The sequence below is a fragment of the Phocoena phocoena genome, chromosome 2 (assembly GCF_963924675.1).
Source record: "Phocoena phocoena chromosome 2, mPhoPho1.1, whole genome shotgun sequence".
Lineage (NCBI taxonomy): Eukaryota > Metazoa > Chordata > Mammalia > Artiodactyla > Phocoenidae > Phocoena > Phocoena phocoena.
This window is the reverse complement of record NC_089220.1, coordinates 119,809,729-119,831,238: the sequence shown is the minus strand read 5'-3', so window position 1 is coordinate 119,831,238 and position 21,510 is coordinate 119,809,729. Positions and strand designations below refer to the sequence as shown.

Below are 21,510 nucleotides of genomic sequence, written 5' to 3'. Positions count from 1 at the left end.
CGCCAGCCCGCGCTCCAACCGCCAGCGCCGCGGCCCCCAGCGCCTCGGCGCCGCCGCTGAGCCCCCTCCCTTCAACCCCGCCGCTCCGCACGGCTGGCGGGCGCGCAAAGCAGCCTGGGACTTGTAGTCCCGCCCCCGCCCGCCCCCGGGAGCGCCTGCCCGCACCCGGGGCGGTCCCGCAGGCGCCCCAGAGGCTGGTCCGGAAGAGTCACCCCTACCCTCTGTTCCTTTGTGTAACCTGGGGCTCAAAACCTCGCGCTGCCGGGCTGAAACATTGTTCTTTTATGGGATTGTGGGTACTTGGAACACGCATTTCTCAAAATTCATCAGGGGTCCCCTTAAAACTGTACATTTCACTCTATGTAAATTATACCTCACTAAAAAACTTTATTTTTAAATCTTTGCCCTGCCAGATTCACAGGCTAGTATTACAAAAATGAGAGAGCCTATTGCTTGGCGCTGAGTGGGTGCTCAGTAAATGTTTATAGAATGCGTGAATGAAAGCCAAAGCACTTCCCACCTCTCCAGACCTCAGTTCGTTCACCGATTTCAACAAATATTTACTGAACGCCTTGTATGTGCCAGGTACAGTTCCAGACACTGGAGGACACAGCAGTGAACAAGCCAATCATTTCCCTGCCCTCATGGAGATAATAGTCTAGTAAGGGAGAGAGGTAATACAAACTACATAAAGAAGACAGATAAATGTATACTGTGTTGTATACACGCTGTGATGAAATTTTAAAAAGGACTACCACTTAAATAGCATGTATTACTTACCAGTGCTTTATATATTAACTCATTTGAATTCTCACAATAACTTCAAGAGGCAAGTTCCATTGTTTCGCAATTAAGCAAAGTAAGAGGATGGGGGGATGTAGGGCAGGAGTGGCAGGCTACGTTCCAGAGGGTCAGGGAGGCCCCTCTGAGGACGTGACATGGAGCAGAGACCTGGATGATGTGAGGGAATGAGCCGTGGAAAGATGTGGGGGAGAAGCAAATACAAAAGTTCACTTTACTTGAAGAAAAAAGGAAGGTCATAGCTATGTTTGTGAAATGGCCAAATCAAAACAATATCTCATCTTCGTTTTGCATGTTTTTACACAGACACACTAACAGATGCAGGTGGAAAATCGAGCTTTCTGAAATGGACACGGATACCAAATTAGACTGCTTACTTGGAGACAGGTAGCAAGAGTGAGCTTACCCCGCCAGCCAACCAGCTACGGGCTCTATGTGAGCTGCCACATGACCACCCCTTTCCCCAGGGTCCGTCAAGAATCTGGCTGGCTGGCCACAGCAAGGACACCTCTACCTTAGTGCCCTTTGGTTCTCTTTGAATGCAGACTGATGGAATTTGTCTCCTAGCTCTGCCACTAACCAGAGGTGTGACTTTGGGCAATTTATTTTACCTCTCTGAGCCTCAGTCTCTTCATCTATAAAATGGGGACAGTATAAGTAGCTACTTCATACCATTGTTCTTGTAAGGATTACAAGATCATGTAAAAGTGCTTACATAGTAAGCACTCAGTATGTCAATTATTATTATTCTACAATTAGCATTGATGTTCGGAGAGGGGGCTCTAGCAGCCCCAACACATGGGAGGCCAGAGAATGCACTGCAGGGATAGGATGGGCCACCCTCAGGAGTGAGGGAACCATGTTTAATTTGGGCCTTGCCATGGGCAAGAGGGGCTGTGATTAGTTGGCTTATGGGGAAGGCAGCCAGGGTGGGAGGTGACCGGGAAATCCTATGGAAAGGGGAAGAGCTGGGAGAACTGAGACTGCAGTACACAGCTACACACAGGAGGTATACAGGAGGCCACAGGGTGGGAGTGGGGTACAGCCCACCTCCGCCCTCAGCTCTGTCAGTGAGTTGTGCAAAAGTAGGGGTGACCAGAGACTGTCGACTGAGAGGACAGAACTAAACCCTGTGGGGTATCTGGTAGAGGCAGATACCTGCTAGGCAGGAGGAAAGCATCCTTCACGGGTGGCAGGAGTGAGCCCCCCACCCTGGGCAAGAGTTTGGCCTGGCTGGCCGGGTCTGGGCAGATGGTACTAGACAAGAGACCTTTGCCGTCCCTCCCAGAGCTGGTGTCTGTGCTTCTCAGTGGGCAAGCTGGCCTCAAGCCTCACCCTCCTGCACTTGAACTTCCACTCTCTCCCTGTCATTTTAACATGCTCGCAGGCCCTGCCCTCTTCCTTATGGAGGCCACACCGCATATCATATCAAACATATTAAAATGCTCCACATCCCATAATAAACATAATTTTTGCTCTAAAAATGTTTGAAGGAATTTCTAGAATTATGCGCTGGATAGTATCTGACTACGAGGAATTCATTTTAATTTACGTTTGGCTACCATATCTTGGCAGTCATCATGTCTATTGGGAATCCTGGCTGAGTGAGAAAAAACCCAACCTATAAATTGTTTCCAAAGGGAGTGACATTTTTATGATAACTATGAAGTTGACATAATGTTACACTTTGTAGACATTTAATGAAATATTTATCAATTTTGATTTTCCTCTTTTTCTTGGGTTCTGCAGCCAATATCCTTTTCTTAGGCTACAAACATTTCCTAGGCCCCTTGAAAGCTGGCAGACCTGGGTGCTGGACCTACACTATCTACTGATAAAAACTCTATATCTAAACTCTCCTGGCCCTTTGCCAGGCTCTGGCCAGGCCCAGAATGTGGCATTCTGAGGAGGCTGCTCAGCCACAAGCCCAGAGACCCCAGTGAGAAAAGGCAAAATGTGGAGGCCTCCAAGCCGGTGGCAACATCTCAGCAGAGGCCTCTGGAGGGCCCCACGTCTCTGCAGAGCCAAGCAGAAGAGGCCCAAGGCTCCAGGACAGACCCCAACACCCTCTGGATCCTCCAGACTTCTCCCAGGGCCCCCTGCCCTGCCAGTTCTCTCCTGGCCACCCTGGGATGCCGGTTATTTCATGAGCAAATCCTGCATTGCGTCACTCCCCATTCCTAAAGCTACAAGCTGAACGGGGCTGGACAGTGAACCTTCATCTCGTCTCTCTTAACACCTCTCTCCAACTTTATTTTGGACAAATTTTTATATGTTATGTAAAATGCTAAACAAATGCAGCTTCAGTTTCTACCCTTTTCTAACCAGATCACCTCTGTCCAGGCCCTCCTACATGGACCTTCTGGGCCTGCCCCTGGTGGTTCCTAATTCCTTGGCACCCTTCTTTGATGGCTTATTGACATTTTGCAGTTTCCAAAGTCTCTTAGATTAAAGGTCAATGTCCTGTGGTCAGACACCAGCTTTACACAGCCTACATGCCTTCCCCCGTGTCCAGTACGGGTGGGCTTGGTGCCAGAGGGTCTGCCCTGCCTGCCCATGTGAGCCCCTGCCCCCTCGAGCCTCTCAGGAACCAGCGACCAGAAGGAAATGGCCAACCCAGGAGGAAGTGGCTGCTGTTTACTAAAAAGAGGAAATTTGAGCAGTGAACTTGGTCCCACATGGCCAGCCTCTGGGCGAACCCCAGGGAACACAGAGCCAGTGACTCATCCTACTCCAGTTTCCCCAGAGATGGACAGGGTGAGAGGCCTCTGAGGAAGCACCCAGCCACATTGCCTTTGCATCTCTCAGACCCCAGGGGACAGAGCTGGCTAAGACACCAACCTGCCGCAGGAGGAGCCCACAATCCCGTGGGGAGCCCAGAGAGGAACGTAGACCTTACCACCTGATATGCTGTGTGTCCTTCGGTGTGTCTGTGCCCTCTCTGGGCTGCAGTTTCCCATCTATTCCACGAGGGAATGGATGGCAAGGTGATCTCCAAGAGCCCTGCCCCACCTGCTCTGAAATGGATCAGTGGCATGAGGCCCAGCTGTGAGGGCCTGTGGTCATTCTCCCTACAGCTCCCCAGGCCAGCAGAGGCTCTGTTTTTTTGAGCCTCCATGCTCAAAGGTCTCTTGATTCTTCCAGTCATTACAACCGACCTAACCCTTCCCTTCAGAGTGCTATGTCATCCTGCAGGCCTGGCCGCCCACTCTGGTCAGTGCAAGCATTACCACTTTGCATCTTCCCCTGCCCTGCTGGAGAAGCTGCCTTAACCATCCTGCCTCACACACAGATGGCACCAATGGAGGCCTTCTGTGCCCGAGGCAGAGAGTACTGGCAGAGCTGGCTCCATTTTCGGGGCGTCGGGGGGACACAGTGCAACCTTGGTGGGGCCTTGCTCAACCCGGAGCACATCTGGAGGAAGTTGGCCTGGATGGGGAGGGTACTAGAGTTCATGGGGCAAGACTGGTGTACTGGAGCTGTGAATGGGCGGAGCACACGAGGGTGGCAGAGGGAACAGGGAAAGCCAGACCGTCTTCATAGCAGAAGCTGCACTGACCAGGGTGAACAGCTCCCACAGGGAAACCCCCACCACCACCAGGGAGAGGGCTGTCCACGTGCTTCCACACAGCCCTGCACCACGCTGCCTGACCTCTGGCTGTTGGGGGGGACGGTTTCCCAAATAAAGGAGGGGCTGTGTGACATTAGGTGGATCACCCAGCCTTCCGTTGCTTCAGTTTCCTCATCTATAGAATGGGGCATAATAATAGCATTTACCTCCTAGAGCTGTCGTGAGGCTTAAACGAGATAACAAATGCCAAGCATTTGACACAGCCCCTCATGGGTGGTAAGGCCTCAGCATGGTAGCTGATTCATTTAGTAAACATCCCCAGCCCCTCCTCTTTGCCTCCGCCTGGTGTTTAGTGATGCTGAAACTCCGAAAAGGAGTGGGCCTGGCCCCTGCTGCAGGAAGCTCTTGGTCTAGGCAGGTGGGGGAGCTTCAGACAGGGGAGCCCCCCAAGGGAACCCTCTCGGCCTAGATTTGCCATCTCCAGCTTCCAGGAGGCCTCATTTCCCTACCAAATTGGCAGGCAAATCTACACACCTGTGGTTCTCTTTCCTGGAGGGAAGGCATCTGGGGTGCTGGGCAAGCTCCCAGCCCCGGGACCAGGTAGCCAGGGCTCAGATAGGTAGAGGCCTGGGTGCCCCTGGGAGCTGATAGGGGGTGGAAAGCTTGCAGGGGCTGCGTGTGAGGCCCGCATAGGAGTTAGGGAAAGCCACATTGCCCAGGAAGCAGGTGAGAACTGGACCCCAGGGGAGGCAATGGGGCTGTAGCTGCAGAGGCCCTGTCCTTTCTGGTCACTGTCCTGTTTCTGGGCCTGGCACTGTGCCCAGGACACTGTAAGCCCTTCTGCCTTCCCCGCTCACCTTTCCCAGGGGCCCTCTTGCGGTCCCCTTCCCAGGATCCCCGTCCCTCAGCCAAACTTGAGCTCAGATTCTTCCTTCCTGCTCACACAAGCGCTGGGACTGCAGCCTCCACTGTGAGGCCCAGCCTGGGAGGTGGGGGTATGTTCATTGAAGTCTTGAAGAGATGCTGTTCTGATGATAGAAGTTTAGACATCATCCGGTTGGGTAAAGGGGTTTCCAAAGGAGTTTAAAAGGTGCTCGTGCAAGTAAAGCAATAAGGAGACAAGACCTTGGAGGGAAGGTCCCAGAAAGCAGTCAGGATGTGATAATGGGCAGTGAGGACACCCAGAAAGAGCCGATCTTGGAGTGAAGAGGAGAATGTTTTAAGATTTGTTTTGTATTTTGAATATATTGACAAAATATTTATTAATTTTGATTCAGGGCATTTTTTAGGTACTTATAGAATTTGAGTAGCAAGGAAAGGAGCCCCAGGCAGGGGAGACGTCAAGAGCAAAGGCATGGAAGGCAGATGCAGCATATTTACTAGGAACCGGGGTGGGACACCCAGGTTCTGGTCCCAGCCCTGCCACTGACTTACTCTTTGTCTCAAGCAGACCATTTCCAGTCCTGAGTCTCAGTTTCCTATCTTTACAATGGGGACAAATGGAGACAGTAATGCTACCTTGTCTACCTGTTATAAAGAGGAAAGGCAATCATATGTATGTATTTGAAGTGTTTGGCACATGATAGGGGCTCAACATCGTTATAGATCTACTGTGGGCCTCCATTTCCCAGCTGTGAAGTGAGGGGAGGGGAGACGGGGACAGGACTAAGGGAGGGGCAGCCGCAGCTGTCCAAGCTGTCAGGTGTGCCAGGACCCGTGGCGGCCAACTGGCCTCCAAGAAACTATAGAACAAGAGTTCCAACATATGGTCCTTGGCCCCTGATCTTCCCAACGGGCCCTAAACTGATCCCTACATACCCGTCCCTTCTTTACTTCTCATGAGCAGACAGCATGCAATTCTGTAGATTTTCATTTTTGCATGGGACTCAGAACTACTCACTGGTGAGGCCAGATAATCTATAGAGAAATAAATTTACGTCTTGTTCTTGCTGCTAAAACTGAGAGGTACACCCAACGGGGGAGCGCCTCTGATCTGAGGGGTGGGTTCCCTTTCCTCCGGGGTTGTCAGGACCCCACAGTCCCAGAGCAGGGGTATTCTGTGGAGTAGGTGGGGCTGGCAGTGTTCTTAAGACCTTGGTAGGTCCAAGGCACTCTTACTTTTGGAGTCTGCATCTCCCTATGTAGCAAATAAATAAATGAATAAATTTAATGACACATCCACATTTGAAAATTTTAAATTATATACAATATAATATTAATTAATATTATATATAGTATTAATTAACATTACATATGTATATTATATATGACATAATATTCTATATATCTTATGTATAATACTATATATAATTTTTCTTTACTTTGAACTTTTTTGAAATGATTACTTTTATGATTTTCCTTTGGAATGATTTGGCTTTGAGAATTCATTTAATTGACAATTAGTAACAATCTGTTGGCAGTTTTCCTGAACACCTGGGGATTCTTGTGAGGTAAGACAATCTGACCTCCAAACCATTTTCAGATATGGTGAAATTTTATGAACACTAAATGAAGTAGATGCAACAATATATTGGATAGACATTTATTACGCATTTGTTGTGATTTTGCAGTTTTCTCCTTTTGGACTTTGGAGCCAATAGTGGTAGAGTTGTTTTGTTGTTGGTGTTTTTTTTCAGGTCTCAGACATTTTTTTTTTTTTTTTTTTTGAGTTGTGGGTTAAGTTTTATTTGGGGCAAAATGAGGACTGTAGCCCAGGAGACAGCATTTCAGAGAGCTCTGAGAAACTGCTCCAAAGGGGTAGCGGGGGAGGTCAGTATATACATGATTTTGGTGAACGGGGGTATGTGTAGCCCATTTTTGCAGAGACTTGCTGCTGGTCACGAGGAGCAGATGTCACCATCAGTGTTTTTAGTGCTTTTCTAGACACGAGGAGATGCAAGAATTGGGCTCATAAAATCTTCTTCTGAAAATATCTGGCCATCTGAAGGATGGTTGTGCCAGTTTTTCCCAGTGCCCAGAGGGCCTCTTTCCAGCCCTTGTAAAGTTCTCGGTACCTGGCCATTGTCCTGTGAATGAAACAGAGCTGCCTGTTTGGTGGGAAGACATCTGTAGGGAGCATCTCTGGGTACTGCCCTCCTACCCCAACAGCCATGATCTATAGGTGAAAAGGTGAGTTTGCTCAGTGACATCAAGGGGCCGAAAGAGTCACGGTAAAATTGGTGACCTCTCTGAGTCAGCATCAGCCCCCTCCCAGTTTTTCTTGCAAGCTGGGGGCCCCCAAATGTCTGAGCTTGGATATATTATTTATTTGTCTCTTCATTCATTCGATATTTCCTGAGCGTAAATGACTACAACCCCTAAAGAAGGCAATTTGGCAACATCTATCAAAATGACAAATGCAAATACCCTTTTGACTGAGCGATCTCTCTTCTGAGAATGTGTTCCATGGATGTACTCACTCTTATGTTTAATCAAATCTGTATAAGGTCATCCACTGCTGCATTGTTGGAAATATCAAAACACTGGAAACAACCCAAATGATCGTCAGTAGGGGACCGGTTACAAAAATTATGGTGCAGCCATGCAGCTGTAACAAAAAGAATGACATCCCTCTATGTACTCTTATGAAAGGAACTCTAAGATATATTACTAAATCGTTTTACAAAGCAAGGTGCAGAACACTGCATAGGATTCTACCCTTATATAACAAAGGGAGGAAAATAAGAATATACGTATTTACTTGAATATGCATAAAGAAACCCAGGAAGAACATTCAAGGAATGAATAATAGCGGTTCCTTGTGGGAAAGAGATGGAACTGGGTAGATGGGGGTTCATGCCTAGAAGGAGAACATTTTTACTGGTACCTTTTTCACACTTTTTATTTTTAAAAACCATGCGGATGTATCACGAATTTGAATGATAATTTAAAATATACCGGGACTTCCCTGGTGGTCCAGTGGTTAGAACTCCACCTTCCAGTGCAGGGGGTACCGGTTCGATCCCTGGTCGGGGAGCTAAGATCCCACATGCCTCACGACCAAGAAACCAAAACATAAAACGGAAGCAATATTGTAACAAATTCAATAAAGACTAACAAAAAATGGTCCACATCAAAAAAATAAAATAAAATAAAATATACCTATTGAGCATCTAACTGTGCCAAGCACTATTCTAGGGACAGAATACAGTGGAGGATGAGGCAGACAATCTGAGAAAAAAGAAATAGGATCGTTCATTCTCCACTCACTACTATTGTGGAACAAATTCTAATGGAATAACTAACTAAGGGGCACGAAAATGCAGTGTTCATAAACTAAAATGAACATACGACTAGAATTTACTGAAAAGCCCACTTTGGCATTCTACCCAGGAGGCTGGCTGCCAGCAGCACTTGGCCATGTACTGTGTTCCCACAGCACAGGCTCAAGAAAGAAGGAGTGGCAGCGTTAGTGCTGGGGTTCTGGCCATACTCAGTGGGTTTCCATCAAAACAGCTGGAAAGACACTGACCCTGAGCATCTTTCTGGAGAAATCTGAGCGCTCTCCTCCCGAGAAGGCTTGCCAGACTGAGCATCCTCGGGAGAGAGTAAATTAATGGATAATACATTACCATCTATTGGTCCTACAGGAGAAGCATGACCTTGATGGAGAACCTAGGACAAGGAAATTTCGATGAGACAGACAGAGACATAGAATTCTGGGGACTTCCCAGCAGGGGGATTGATTTGGAGCTGGGGCTGATGTTTACTGCATGTGCACCATGCCTCCCCACCACTCCCTTGCATCGGATCAGCTCACTGGATCCCCAAACCCTACCAGGTGCGTACTTTTTCTCCCTTTCATTTTTACAGATGAGAAACTGGAGACACAGCCAGGTGAAGTACCTCCTCCAAACTCACAAAGCCAGCAAAGGGGGAACCAGGATTCTTAAGTCGCTTAGTCTGACTGAAGAGCCTGAAACCTCTTAGTTCCTCTCTGGACACGTCTGGGCACCCAGGGCTGGAGAAGGAGGACGGGGCTGCTCCAGGGTCCTCTCTCTGTCCCAAGACCCAGCCCTTAGTAGGTGAGCACAGGTCATGAACTGCACCGTGGGATGTGGAACACTGTCAGAGAAAACCCATCCCCAGTCTTTCACAGAGTTCTCTTGATGCCTGCAAACCTGGCTTCAACCCCTCCTCACCCCCATTTCCTCTGAGTATAAATACAGGCTCTCCTTTATTTGCCTGACCTTGGAATCTTCACATCTGTCCTGCAGCCATCCTGGGCTCCCCCTTCCAGTACACAAAGCCTTTGTCTTCTTATGCAAATGGCCAGGTTCTGCTCATAAAAGTGCCCCACCTAAAAGGGAGGTGGAGAGAGAACACCTCATGGAAAATTGTAGAAACACATTTCTTTGTATTTGAATACCTCCAAGACCTCATGTTGGCAGCAAACCGACTCTGGGTCAGACCCCGGCTTCCTTGGCCTTGTTTGGGCCATGGACCTCTTTGGTATCTGGTAAAGCTCATGAACTTTTTCTCAGAATAATATTTTTAAATGCACGAAATAAAATACATAGAATTACTGTGGAAATCAATCATATTGAAATAAGGTTATCTAAATATCTGTGATGTAGTAATACGATGTGCTTCTTTATTAGCATGTTAAATATCAAGATCCAGCTTTGGGTCTAATTATTATAATTTTGGGGTAATGAGCAAAATCAATATCTCAGGATGTCTGCAGCAGCTGTAATGTGATATGAAAATATCTGTGATCTCCTTTGGTGACAAAGTCACAGGTGTTACGAACACTAATAAGATATGTTCTCTGCACTCGCCATGGAAGGAAATGCTGAATTTCAGTTAGAGATTGGGGAAGATAAAGATGTAATCCACTCCTACGCCTCCCCCACCCCACATTAGGAAATTCCAGTCCTTTCTAGTTTGGCCCTGGGATTTCCATTATGACCCCAGTATATCACTGGCTTACATCTGTGACAGGAAGACCATTTCACAAGTATGTGAATCCCTCTCGGTGTCCCCTGGCTGGAGTTGATTCCTCTCTGTCAAGGCTGGAAATTTTTATAAAAGTGATGTTCCCGGTAGCTGACCCTCGGGAACACTTGCTATGTGCCCGTGGGCCTGTCCTGTAGTATTTCACTCCATCGACAGGTGAGGCAAGTGGATGCCCTGCAACCCTCTTTACAGAGGTGGAAAATGAGTCTCAAAGACAGGGAATGAGCTGTCCAGGTTGAGGTTGCAGGTATGCCTCATGCCCTGACCTTTCCTCTAAATCATATGTATCACACACTTGCCATTGGTATTTTGATGTTGATTTGAGAATGACCATGATGAAATTATAATAATAATAGTAATAACAAAAATAGTTACCAATAGGGGAGGACCCACTGTATTTCAGAGTCATTACATCATCATCATCATCAGTAATAGCTAATGCTGATAGCTTACGTTCCAAACTCTGCTCTGAAGACTTAACGCGTTTTACCTTCCAAACAACAGGTCGTGTTCTTCCTCCCTGTTTCAAAGATGATGACACAGAAGACCAGAAAAATTAAGCCATTTGCTCAAGGTCCCATAGCTGGTGAGCTGGAACTGGAACCAAAGAAATATGTCTGTAGCGTCCTCAGTTTTTACAAATGAGCTGTTTTGTTGAAGTAGAACATATACATAGAAAAATGCATAGATCACGAGCACAGAGCTCATGTGAATTTTCACAAAGTGAACACACTCATCTAACACACCACCCAGATCAGGAAATAGAACATGACCAGCACCTAGCAGCTCCTCACCCTTTCCTGGTCGTCATACACTCCCCAAGGTAAACACTGTCCTAACTGCTATTGGTATTGGTCAGTTCTGCCTGTTTTGGAATTTACATATATGTTCCCTCATTCTTAACCATTATGCTGTCTCATTTACTTGTCATAATGACCCTAGAGTCTAGAAAGTAGATTTTTAAAAATTATTCCCATTCTACAGATGGAGAAATTGAGCTATCTGCAACCACTTAGAAACTGCCTTGAGGCCTGTGTCAGTGTGATGGAAGTGGAATTCTAACCCAGATCCTCGGGGTTGACTGTTTGCAACATCCCCTGCCTCACTGTCAACCGAGCCTGGGTTTCTGCTGTGAAACTCAGGAACACATTAGAGATTCAGGGATGTTTGCGTGAACAAATATCCTGCGCCCTCACTGGTGCAGTGCTTCCTCTCAAAAGCCTCATGGCAGCCCTTCTAGGGGACCCATCTACTCCAGAGGGCTCTTCCTCCAGCCACATGAGCTTCTGGGTTGCTTTTCAGGATCTCCAGCAGAGTCCCACCTCATAGTCTTTGTACTTGCTCTTCCCTCTGCTGGGAGCAGCATCTCTTCCCCCAGGTACCTGCCTGGCATTCTCTTTCACTGTTCCAGTGGCACCTCCTGAGCAAGGCTTCCCCCAACCCTGACTCCCTACCTGAACCCCTATCTAAATAACACAATCCGTGCTCTCTTCTTCCACTCCCTTTTTCTTGGAGTGCTTATTACACTTGACCCCATATTCTATGTACATATTTGTTTATTATCTGTCTCCTTCCACTAGAACATATGTGCCATGAGGCAAAATGCCGTTTTGGTTGCTGCTTTTTTCCCAGGGCCCAGATGCACGTGGCACGCAGTAGACAATCAATCTTGAGTGGAAAGAGGAATTAATCAGCACGGAACTTCACCAAGATACAAGTGGCCGCCATGAAGGAAGGATAAGTAGAATTTAAATTCACCACTTTGCTAACAGTGGCAGTGCCTGGACTTTAGCCAGAGTCTGGTCTTTAGCTGAGACAAAGACCGGAGGTTGGGCGAAGGGGCCAAACCCAGTGGGGCAGCTCATCTGTTAGCCAGGAAGTCAGGGATCCCTCTCCTGCCCCTCTCTGACTGCTAATGTGACCCTCCCCCAATGTCCCCAGACAGCCAAGGTGCCCCGCCTTAGAGCATCAGAGAGGAGAACCGGCCGCATATTGTCAGAGGTGACAATAGGGCTCCTGTGTGCCGCGGGTGGTTGGAGAGGGCATGGACTCAGGCAAATGAGCCGGGATGCCCACAGATAGAGAGGCGTACGGGTGGTTGGGGCTTTGCTTCCACGTCAGTGCTCGCTAGAATGGAGGGCCACCTGAGGCAGTTCAGCCTGCTCAGGGGGCCCGAGGGGGCCGGGGACAGCCAGGCCCTGGCTAAGCCGCAGGAGCTGGCCCTCATGTGGTTCATGGAGACGCAGGCCCCCCTCATTTTGCAGAATGGAGCCCTGTCCCCCTGGTTTCACGGATTCATCACCCGCAAGTAAGGCTGCCCCTGTCCACGTGCCCAGCGTGGCCCCTAGCCCCCCAGGGCCGAGGGGCTAGCCCCTTTCCCTGGGCTAGGCGGGGACCCCAGGAAGCAGTGGGTGGGGGAACAGACTGAGGAATGCCGAGTTCTCTGACAGCCGCTTCTGTGGGCAAGGTGGGCAAAGGCACTGGCCCAGGCTCTGAGTGTAGGGCTCGGATGGCTGGGGCTGTCAGGCGGCCAGAGAAACAGAGAGGGGCAGGCTGGAGAAGGATGCATTCAGAACAGCTCCGGATAACCTGATGAATTACTAGGGGGACTGTTTCATTCATCATCCAAACCAGAGCACTGTTAGTAAGAGGACTTAACTAGGAGAACTGTTCTAAGTGGGGACTCTCCCAGGCGAACCTGGATATACAGTTACTCTAGGAATACGGGCCAAGATGTGGAGGCTGGCTTTCTGATTGGGCTGGATCTCCAAGCTGCCAAAGCACTAGCTAAAGAAATGACAAATGCAGCCACTCATTAGGTCCTCCTGGCCCAGCAGCTGGCATTGAAGCAGGCACAGCTTCACGGGCATTGACGTGTACTGTAACACAGGGCCCTCTGCTCTGTTGAAATTCTTACTTTTTGAGTAAGGGGCTCCAGCTTTTCATTTAGTACTGACCCCTGCAAAATTTGTAGCTGGTCCCGCATAGAGCAGGCACTCAGCAAGTATTTGGTGAATAAGTGGGTGAGGAAATATCTGGTCTATGTACTGCCAAACCAGAAGAAAGCTGGAATTGCCACCATGCCTCCAAAATCCTTGGCATCATTTAGAACTATCTGTAGCTGCCTGAGGCTGAAGGGGACATGCAAGGGAAGGGGATGAGAACCTATGAGTTGCCATTGTGGTCAGGCTCCAGACATTCCAACGCCTTCTCCCTGCAGAAACTACTGTGTAGTACACATCCTGCACAGCTGTACACAGCAGTCCTGAGGCAAGGATCCCACAAACCTAAAAATCTCGCGCTCTATGGATTCCTTCTTGCTGCAGGGACATTCAGGTGGGGAGGGTCAGTGGTTACTGTGCCTGATGGTGAGGCAGTAGTGGGGGGGGCGGTGTGTATGTGACCTCAGGCTTCCAACCCAGCCAGCCCCAGACTGAGTCTTCCACAGAACCAGACGAAAGTCTGAGGGAGCTCTCTATAAAGGGTTGGAGATCTGTGCACTGGGTCTGGGGCATGGCTGGCAGGGACTCTGAGGCTGGTCTAAGTCAGGCTGCTCCTGCTGTTGTGGGGACCCAGCCCCAGCTAATGGCATGTCCTCTGCCCAGGCAGACGGAGCAGCTGCTCAGGGACAAAGCTCTTGGCTCCTTCCTCATCCGCCTCAGCGACCGGGCCACCGGCTACATCTTGTCCTACAGGTAAGAAAGGAAGCCCTCTGCAAAGGGCAGGCGGGCTCTGGCTCCACAAGCCAGACTTGCAGATAAGCTTGGAATCTCCACCAGCCCACATTGCTGGGCTTTCCCTGGGCCCTGACTCCCTCACTCCCTCAGTCATCCGTCCACGTCCATCAGACATTTTCTAAACAGCAGCAGCCGTATACTAGGATGAAGCACCCACCTTCAAGGGGGTGAGTTGGTGGGGGGCAGGGGAGAACCTTCTTCTGATGGGAGGCTGGGGAAGGCTTCACAGAGGTGGATTTTGAGCACAGGATAGAAGGAAGAACAGCAACTTGCTGGGCAGAGGAGGTGTGATTGGGGTTTAGGAAGGCCTTTCCAATAGATTGAACTGCATATGCAAAAGAACAGAGACAGGGCAGACTAAGGTGTTGGGAGCCACAAGTTGCCAGATGCAGAAGGACACATGGTTCCAGTGGAACAATGCCTGGAGAGGAAGGCCGGGGGCAGCTCAGGACGGCCTTGGATGTCTGGCTATGTCTGTAGACAATGAAGGGTCATCTGGTCAGACTTAGGTTTTGCAAGGATACTTCAGGCAGCCTATGGAAGGAGGACTCAAGACAGGTGCTGGAGGTGTGGGGGCAGTGGGGACTACTGAGGGGTGAGGTCTGGGCTAGATGAGGAAGCTTGGGCTAGGGTAAGGCAGTGGGCATGGAGAAGAGGAGACAAGATGGCCAGGATGAAGTCAGAGGTGGCGACGTCAGAGCCTGTAGGTTGGGTGGGGGGAGGCAGAAAAAGGAAGAAGTTCCCTCCCCCACCCCTAGTTAGGGAGGGAGGGAGGCTGGGGCTCCAGGGCAAATCTCAAGGGCCTCAGATTCAGATTCAAAATTATCATCTGTTCAGATTGCCCCAGTTCTAATTCTGATCTTGAGCACGTCACTTTTCCTCTCCGCACCTACCTTTCCTCATCTGTAAAATGGGTATATTGCATAGGATTGTTGAATGGGTTTGATGAGTTTATACCTTTAAAAGTGCTTGGTACAGTGTCCGGAACATAGTAAATAAAGAAATGTTAGTCATTATTAAAATAGTTATTGTTATTCTATGTGCCAGGTATGGTCCTCAGCACTTTGAAATATACAAACTCAGCAGTTTTCAAATGTCTTTTCAGCATCAGGGCTTTTTTTTTTCAAACATGATCTTAGGTGGAGCGCCAGCTTATTGAAGAGATCAAAGTGGGGCTGCACAAAGATATACAAATAGCCCAGTGGAATCCAGAAACAGTCCCCCACATTTGGTTACCTGATTTGCAACAGAGGTGCCATTGCAATTCAGCGCGGGGGAGGGTGGGGGGTCGCGGCGGGGGGAGGAGTATGGGGAGGCTGGTTTTTTCAATAAGTGGTACAGGAGCAATTGGATATCCAAATGGAAAGAAATGACCCCCACCTCACACCATACATAAAAATTAATTCTAGATGGTTCACAGACCCAAGTGAGAAAAGCAAAAGAAAACACAGGAAAAGAAAACATAGGAAATATTCTTCATGACTTTGAGACAGGCAAAGATTTCTTAAACGAGACACAAGAGTACTGACCATAAAAGGGAAGGTTAACAAATTGGATTTCTTTAAAATTAAGAACTTTTGTGAATCAGAAGATACCATTCAGTGAATAAAAGGACAAGCCGCAGTGCTAGAGAGGTTTTGTATTGTAACACATACACCTAATAAAAGACTCATATCCAGACTATATGAAGAACTCCTGCAAATCAGTAAGACAAAGATGACACAGGCAAAATAAAGGCACTTCCTAAAAGAGGGTCCAAAAGGACAGTGAGCTGGTGTCCAGCAGCTTTAGCAATCCGGGAAGTAGAAACTAAAACCACAATGAATGGCTACAGTGGAAAGACAGAGGCTACCTAAGAGTCGGTGAAGATGCAGAGCGGCTGTAACTCTCATACTTGGCAATGATCTTAGAAGACAATTTGGCATAATCTACTAAAGCTAAACATACATGTATCCCTCACCCAATCCTCCTTCCTGGGATATTCTCAATAGCAATGAATACATATATTCAGCAAAAGCCATGTACGAGAATGTTCAGAGCAGCTTTATTTATAATTGCCCAGATGTGGCAATAATCTAAATGTCCATCAGCCGAATGGATAAACTGTGGATTTAATTAAATGGAATACTACCTATCAATGGGGGGGAAAAAGGAAGCTAATCCTACATGGACTTGAATCAATCTCAAAGATATAATGTCGCGTGAAAGAAGCCAGACACAAAGAAGAAATACTGTATGATTCCATTTAGGTGAAATTCCATAACAAGCAAAACTGATCTACGGTGATGGGGGTCAGAGTGGTGGCTACGTTGGACTGGAAGGGGCCACGAGGGAGCCTTCTGGGGAGCCGGAAAATGTTTTGTTCTGCTCTAAGCGGTGGTTACCTGGGAATGTTCATATGTGGAAGTTCATCAAGCTGCACACTTAGGATGTGTGCACTTCACTGTGTTTACGTTACTCTTCCATAAAAAAGGAAAATGAAGAGGGTGGGACTTTACAGGCTGGAGTGGAGATGGGAGCTGGAACTCCATCTTTTCGGCCTGGGTGGGATTTGGGTGAGATGAGTAAAGCTGAGTTGTGCAAGTGGGGGCTCGGACCTCATCTTTTAAGCCTTAGATATTTTGCTCATCATGGATATTTTGGTATTAATTTTGATTTTCTAAAATATTGCATTATTAGTTATCTTGATTACTGAGTTTTGTGGCATCCCTTTAAATTTGCGTCCATGTTCCAAGCTGAGTGCCTCACTCCCCCTTAACCCCGGCCCTGGCCCTTTCCTCCCTGACTGACATGCGGGGGTGGGGGTGCGGTGTGCGTTGGAAAACCGCTCCCTATCACCTGCAAGGCTGTGTTTGCTGGATGTCAACTTCCACTTTATAGAGGAGCACGTCAAGGCCCAAGTGGGCAGCATGGCCCCGGGTCAGCTCCGGCCCTGGGCCAAGGCAGGGCTGCCAGTTGTCAGCAGCCCCAGGCCACAAGTGTTTGTGTTGCAGGGGCAGTGACCGCTGCCGGCATTTTGTCATCAACCAGCTCCAAAACCGGTGCTACCTCATCTCAGGGGACACCCAGAGCCACGGCACCCTGGCTGAGCTCGTGCGCCATTACCAGGAGGTGCAGTTTGAGCCCTTCGGGGAGACCCTGGCTGCTGCCTGCCCCCGGGTAGGTACCTCTCTTCCCCGGGGGGCGTGGGGTGGGGCAGGGTGCCCGGGCCAGGGGCGTCCACCACTCGACCACATGTCTTTCCTTGCCTTCCCTATTTCCTGCCACCCAGGGGCACTCAGTGCAGGGTCATGGTCCCTATTTGAGAAGGGGAGATGGAGGAAGCATTCTACCTGAGGTCAGGGACCTTGTGGGAATGTTTCAATCTCTGGCCAGCAGTCTCTGGCAGGAGGCTAGAGGCTGGCCAGGGGTGTATGACCACACACCTGCTGTGTCCCCAGCTAGAGAACAGTGATCTATATGACGCCATCACCCTGGGCCTCCATGAGACCAATCTGGGCCTGGAAAACCCGCCTGCTGCAGTGTCCCCCACGGTGGTCCCAGAGAAGGCTGCCAGCTCCTGTCCCTCTCCAAAGCCCCAGGTCTCCTTCCTCTACAAAAAGAAGAGCCTGGATGCAAGTCCCTGGAACCTCCCCAAGGAAGAAAGCATGGAGGTGAGGAGGATTCTGGGCTACCCAGAGTCAGGGTTGCTAGACCAGGAATGCGGGTGCCACGTCCACCATCAGGCCCAGAGAGGCCACACTGGCCATCCCCTCAGGCTGCAGAGGGTGAGTGACAGGCCCAGAGAGGAGTGGCCCAGCTTGGAATTACCCAGTGGTTCACCCATGCTGCGGCCTGCCTCTAGCCGGTGGATTTGGTTCAAACCTTGGCTTGGCCTTTCTAGCTGAGTGACTTTGGACAAGTCACATAACCTCTCTGAGCCTCAGTTTACCAATCTTGAGGTTCCTGTGAGGCTTGAATGAGGGAATGGATATGAAATGTCAGAAAAATCCCTTTGTAAACTGTAGAGTGGGATGCCTGTAAGTCAATACTTTATTTTCCTCCACAGCAACTCACAGGAGGGACTCACGGAGATTTTTCTTAATATATATCAGATCACAGCGAGGGCTTCTCCTCATGTTTAAAATAAAATCTGAAATCTTCACCAGGGTCCACAAGAGCCTCACCAGGTGCCCTGCTACCTGTCCCCCTTCTTCACTTTTCTCTAACCTCATTGGCCTTTGGATCTCCCTTGAACACATCAACCTCGTTCCCACCTCAGGGCCCTTGCTCTTGCTGTACCCACTGCCTGGAATGCTTTTCCCACCAGACATCTGCATGGCTTCTACTCTCACTGCATTCCATTCTCTGCTTAAATGTCATTTCCTCAGAGAGGACCACCTAAACTATAGAAAATATCCCCTCTCCTACCAGCCTTTCTCCCTATCCCATTACTCTGCTTTGTTCTTCTTCAGAGTACTGATCGTGAGCTGACAGTATATTATCTTGTGATATATTATTGCATCATATATTACATCAACCACATTAAACTATACAACAGAGCAGTACGTTGCCCATCTCCAGGTTAGAATGTAAACTCCCAAGAGGTGGTCTTGCTCATCACTGGGCCCTTGGCACCTAGGACGGTGTCTACACAGTGCTTACTAAATATTTGTTGAATAAATACACAATTGATGGACTTGGGGGTGGACCATTCTGAAGGGGAAGGGAGCAGTGAGTGGGTGGGCTCAGGGGGCTCTGAGGGACCACCACTCTTGGGGGGAGAGGAGCAGGGAAGGATGATCTTGGGTGGGAGGTAGATTTCGTGACCCCTGGCCTTGAATGCCAACATAAGGACCATACTCAGAGTCCTAGAGCATGAAGCTGGCAGGGACCCCGAATGTCAACCAAACCCTGCACGTAACCGTCAGGTAAACTGAGCCCAAGACAAGGGGCCTCAGCTTCTCTGAGAGACCTGCAGTTTACCAGAAGGCAACTTAGTGACAGGCTAACCTCTAAGAGGTTCTGTCGTTCTCTCCCCAGGCCCCCGTCAAGGTGCCTCCCCTCCCGGAGAGGAGTGCTTCCCTTCTGGACGAGTCTTTTGGAGGCCCCCACAACATCATCTGTGCAGATCTGAGAACGATGAACCAGGCACGGCTAGGCCGGGGCACAGATGTGTCTGGCAGGCAGGGGCCAGTCCCAGCCAGCAGCCAGGCCTTCTCCCCAGGCAAGGAGGCCCTGAGGAGACTCTCAGATGGAAGCCGGAACAAGCCTGATGGCCCGGGACCTGCCCTCTCTGGGGTGAGCCCAGACCAGGGCCCTAGAGTGTCTCCCACTGCTTGGGGCCTTCTCCTGCCCCCCAGTTCTGAGGCTCTAGGATCCTCAGCTGCTACCTGGAGTCAGGGGTCTCCAAAACTGAGCCGTTCTGCAGACATCTATGAGCTCATCTGGGCAGAAGGCCTCCTAGAGGAGGCCAGGGATGTGCCAGACCAAGAAGGCAGCAGTATCTACGAGCAGATCACAGTCTGCTGGGGTGGCCCAGCCAGGCCCCCCTATCCTGGAGCAAGTCCCACATATAGCAAGCTTTCAGGGTCCACAGACTGTGGCTATGAGAGGATATTGGGGGCCCCGGAGCTCCCAGAGCCCAGGAACACTTATGAACAAATCCCGGCAGCCAGGAGCAAGGAGACTGGACGGACACATAAGGTGGGCTCCATGGGTGGGGTGATAGGAGGGACCTGTGGCCCTCAGGCATGGGCAGGTCAGGTCACTGCCACTGCCCAGAACTTTCCAGCCCTAACTTCTGCTTAGAGATGGTGGGAGAGGCAGATGTTAGGTTTGGATGTAAGATGGAGGCTTCCAGGCCCTTCTGATGTATTTCTCTGTGGCAGACTAGGACTCCTGTCCCTCCCTCTTGGCCACTGCAAGCATCTCAGAGCCTCAGAGAGGTGGACAAGGGCCCTGGCTCCAGGTCTGACTTGCCTTGGCCCTTTTCATGGCTCAGCCACTCCCTAGCCATGTGGCTTTGGGCAAGATAGTTTCCCCCACAACTAAGACTGCCAGATTTAGCAAGATAAAATCAAGACGCCCAGTTAATTTGAATTTCAGATAAACAATGAGTAACTTTTTAAAGCATAACTATGTCCCCAATAGTGCAATTATTCCTCATTTATCTGAAGTTCAAATTTAAGCGGGCATCCTGTATTCTCATTTAGCATCTACCCAGGATCTCCATTTCCTCATCTGTAAAATGGGCTGGCCCTATGGATGTGTCCAGGGGCGGCTGCCCAGAAGGTGAAGCTAGACATCCTTATGTGCTCAGGACACAGCCCAGAGATGGCTGTCAGTGAGCAGCTGTTATTCCTGGGGATTTCTGATAAGAAAGGAGAAAAGGGGAAGCAGGGATCAGGAGGGCAGAGGGAGGTGGTCAGGATTCCCAGGGATGCAGAGGAACCCTCCTGGACCCTCAGCCCCAGCGTATTTGCCTACGCCTGGAGGCGATGAGCTGGGAGAGCCCACTCCCCGAGGGCACAGCCTCAGGCCTCGGGCATGTGCAGACCTCCTCTTCCGCTTGAACGGCAAAACCCCGAGCTCCCAGCTGAAAGGCCTTCACCAGAAGGCCTCCCGCAGCTCCTCCCGCAGGGAAGGGCTGTGCCCACGCACCCCAGGACAGGGAGCTCGCCTGGTGCAAGGCTGCCTCTGAGGTCCTGATGCCCGGGACCACAGATCCTGCCTGCAGACAGCCCTTCTAAGAACCACAGAAGCCACAACCCATGTCTGCTCTCCCTCTAGCTGCAAAGTCCTTCCGGTCCCTGGTTGTGCCATGTACTTCCCCACCCCCATTCTACCTAGGGCATGGCTGGGGCAGACAGCACTGGGGTTGGGGACCCCAGGGGACCCAGTGAGGGAAGGGGGGACTTGGCCTTTCTTCTCCACTCTCCCCTAGCCTCCTTAGCCAGAGAGGGCGAATCCTTCATCCAAACCAGAGGACTGGAGTGGAATTTCTGGCACTGAGAGGGGTGGTGGAAAAACTATCAATATTCCAACCTGGCCTTTCTCCAGCATTGAGCCCCAGCCCCCAGTTGCTGCCAAGGGATGCTCTGAGCCTGGCTCTCCCCTCCCCATCCAGGGACCCAGGCTCTAGCATCTTCTCCCTCCTTGCAGCCTGACAAGCTCCGGAGGCTCTTCTTCACGGACAAGAAGCACAAATCCTGAGGAGGCCTGGCTTTCTGAAGCTCACCAGCGGGTTTCCCGGTATCTGGGCTACGCCAGGGCTTACTGGGAAGCCCTCAGCTTGCTTGAAGGCACCCCTTGCACCCTCAGATCGAACCAGCCTGCTCTGGAACAAGGCTCCGAGATAGCCTAGGGGACAGGATGGGAGGGGACCTTCCAGCTGCCTGCAGCTCAGGGCTGTGCCCTGCTTCCCCAGTGCCTCCCACCCATCCAGAGGAAATCAAGGCCCGA

The 21,510-nt window shown here is 50.0% G+C and overlaps 1 protein-coding gene across 1 annotated transcript; it reads left to right on the top strand.

Moving 5' to 3' along the window:
• Positions 1-12,462: 12,462 nt before the first annotated feature.
• Positions 12,463-21,261, top strand: SH2D7 (SH2 domain containing 7). Its single transcript, XM_065871749.1, has 6 exons — positions 12,463-12,638; positions 13,936-14,025; positions 17,061-17,230; positions 17,512-17,720; positions 19,090-19,752; positions 21,211-21,261. Exons 1-6 carry the CDS (start codon positions 12,463-12,465, stop codon positions 21,259-21,261), a joined length of 1,359 nt encoding a protein of 452 aa, XP_065727821.1.
• The last annotated feature ends 249 nt before the right edge of the window (positions 21,262-21,510 follow it).

Bases quoted from the DNA above. Each gene is read 5' to 3' on its own strand.
- SH2D7 (XM_065871749.1), top strand. From the start codon at position 12,463: ATGGAGGGCCACCTGAGGCAGTTCAGCCTGCTCAGGGGGCCCGAGGGG. The intron at 14,026-17,060 runs GTAAGAAAGGAA...TTTGTGTTGCAG, and splicing joins GGCTACATCTTGTCCTACAG to GGGCAGTGACCGCTGCCGGC. The intron at 19,753-21,210 runs GTGGGCTCCATG...CCCTCCTTGCAG, and splicing joins AGACTGGACGGACACATAAG to CCTGACAAGCTCCGGAGGCT.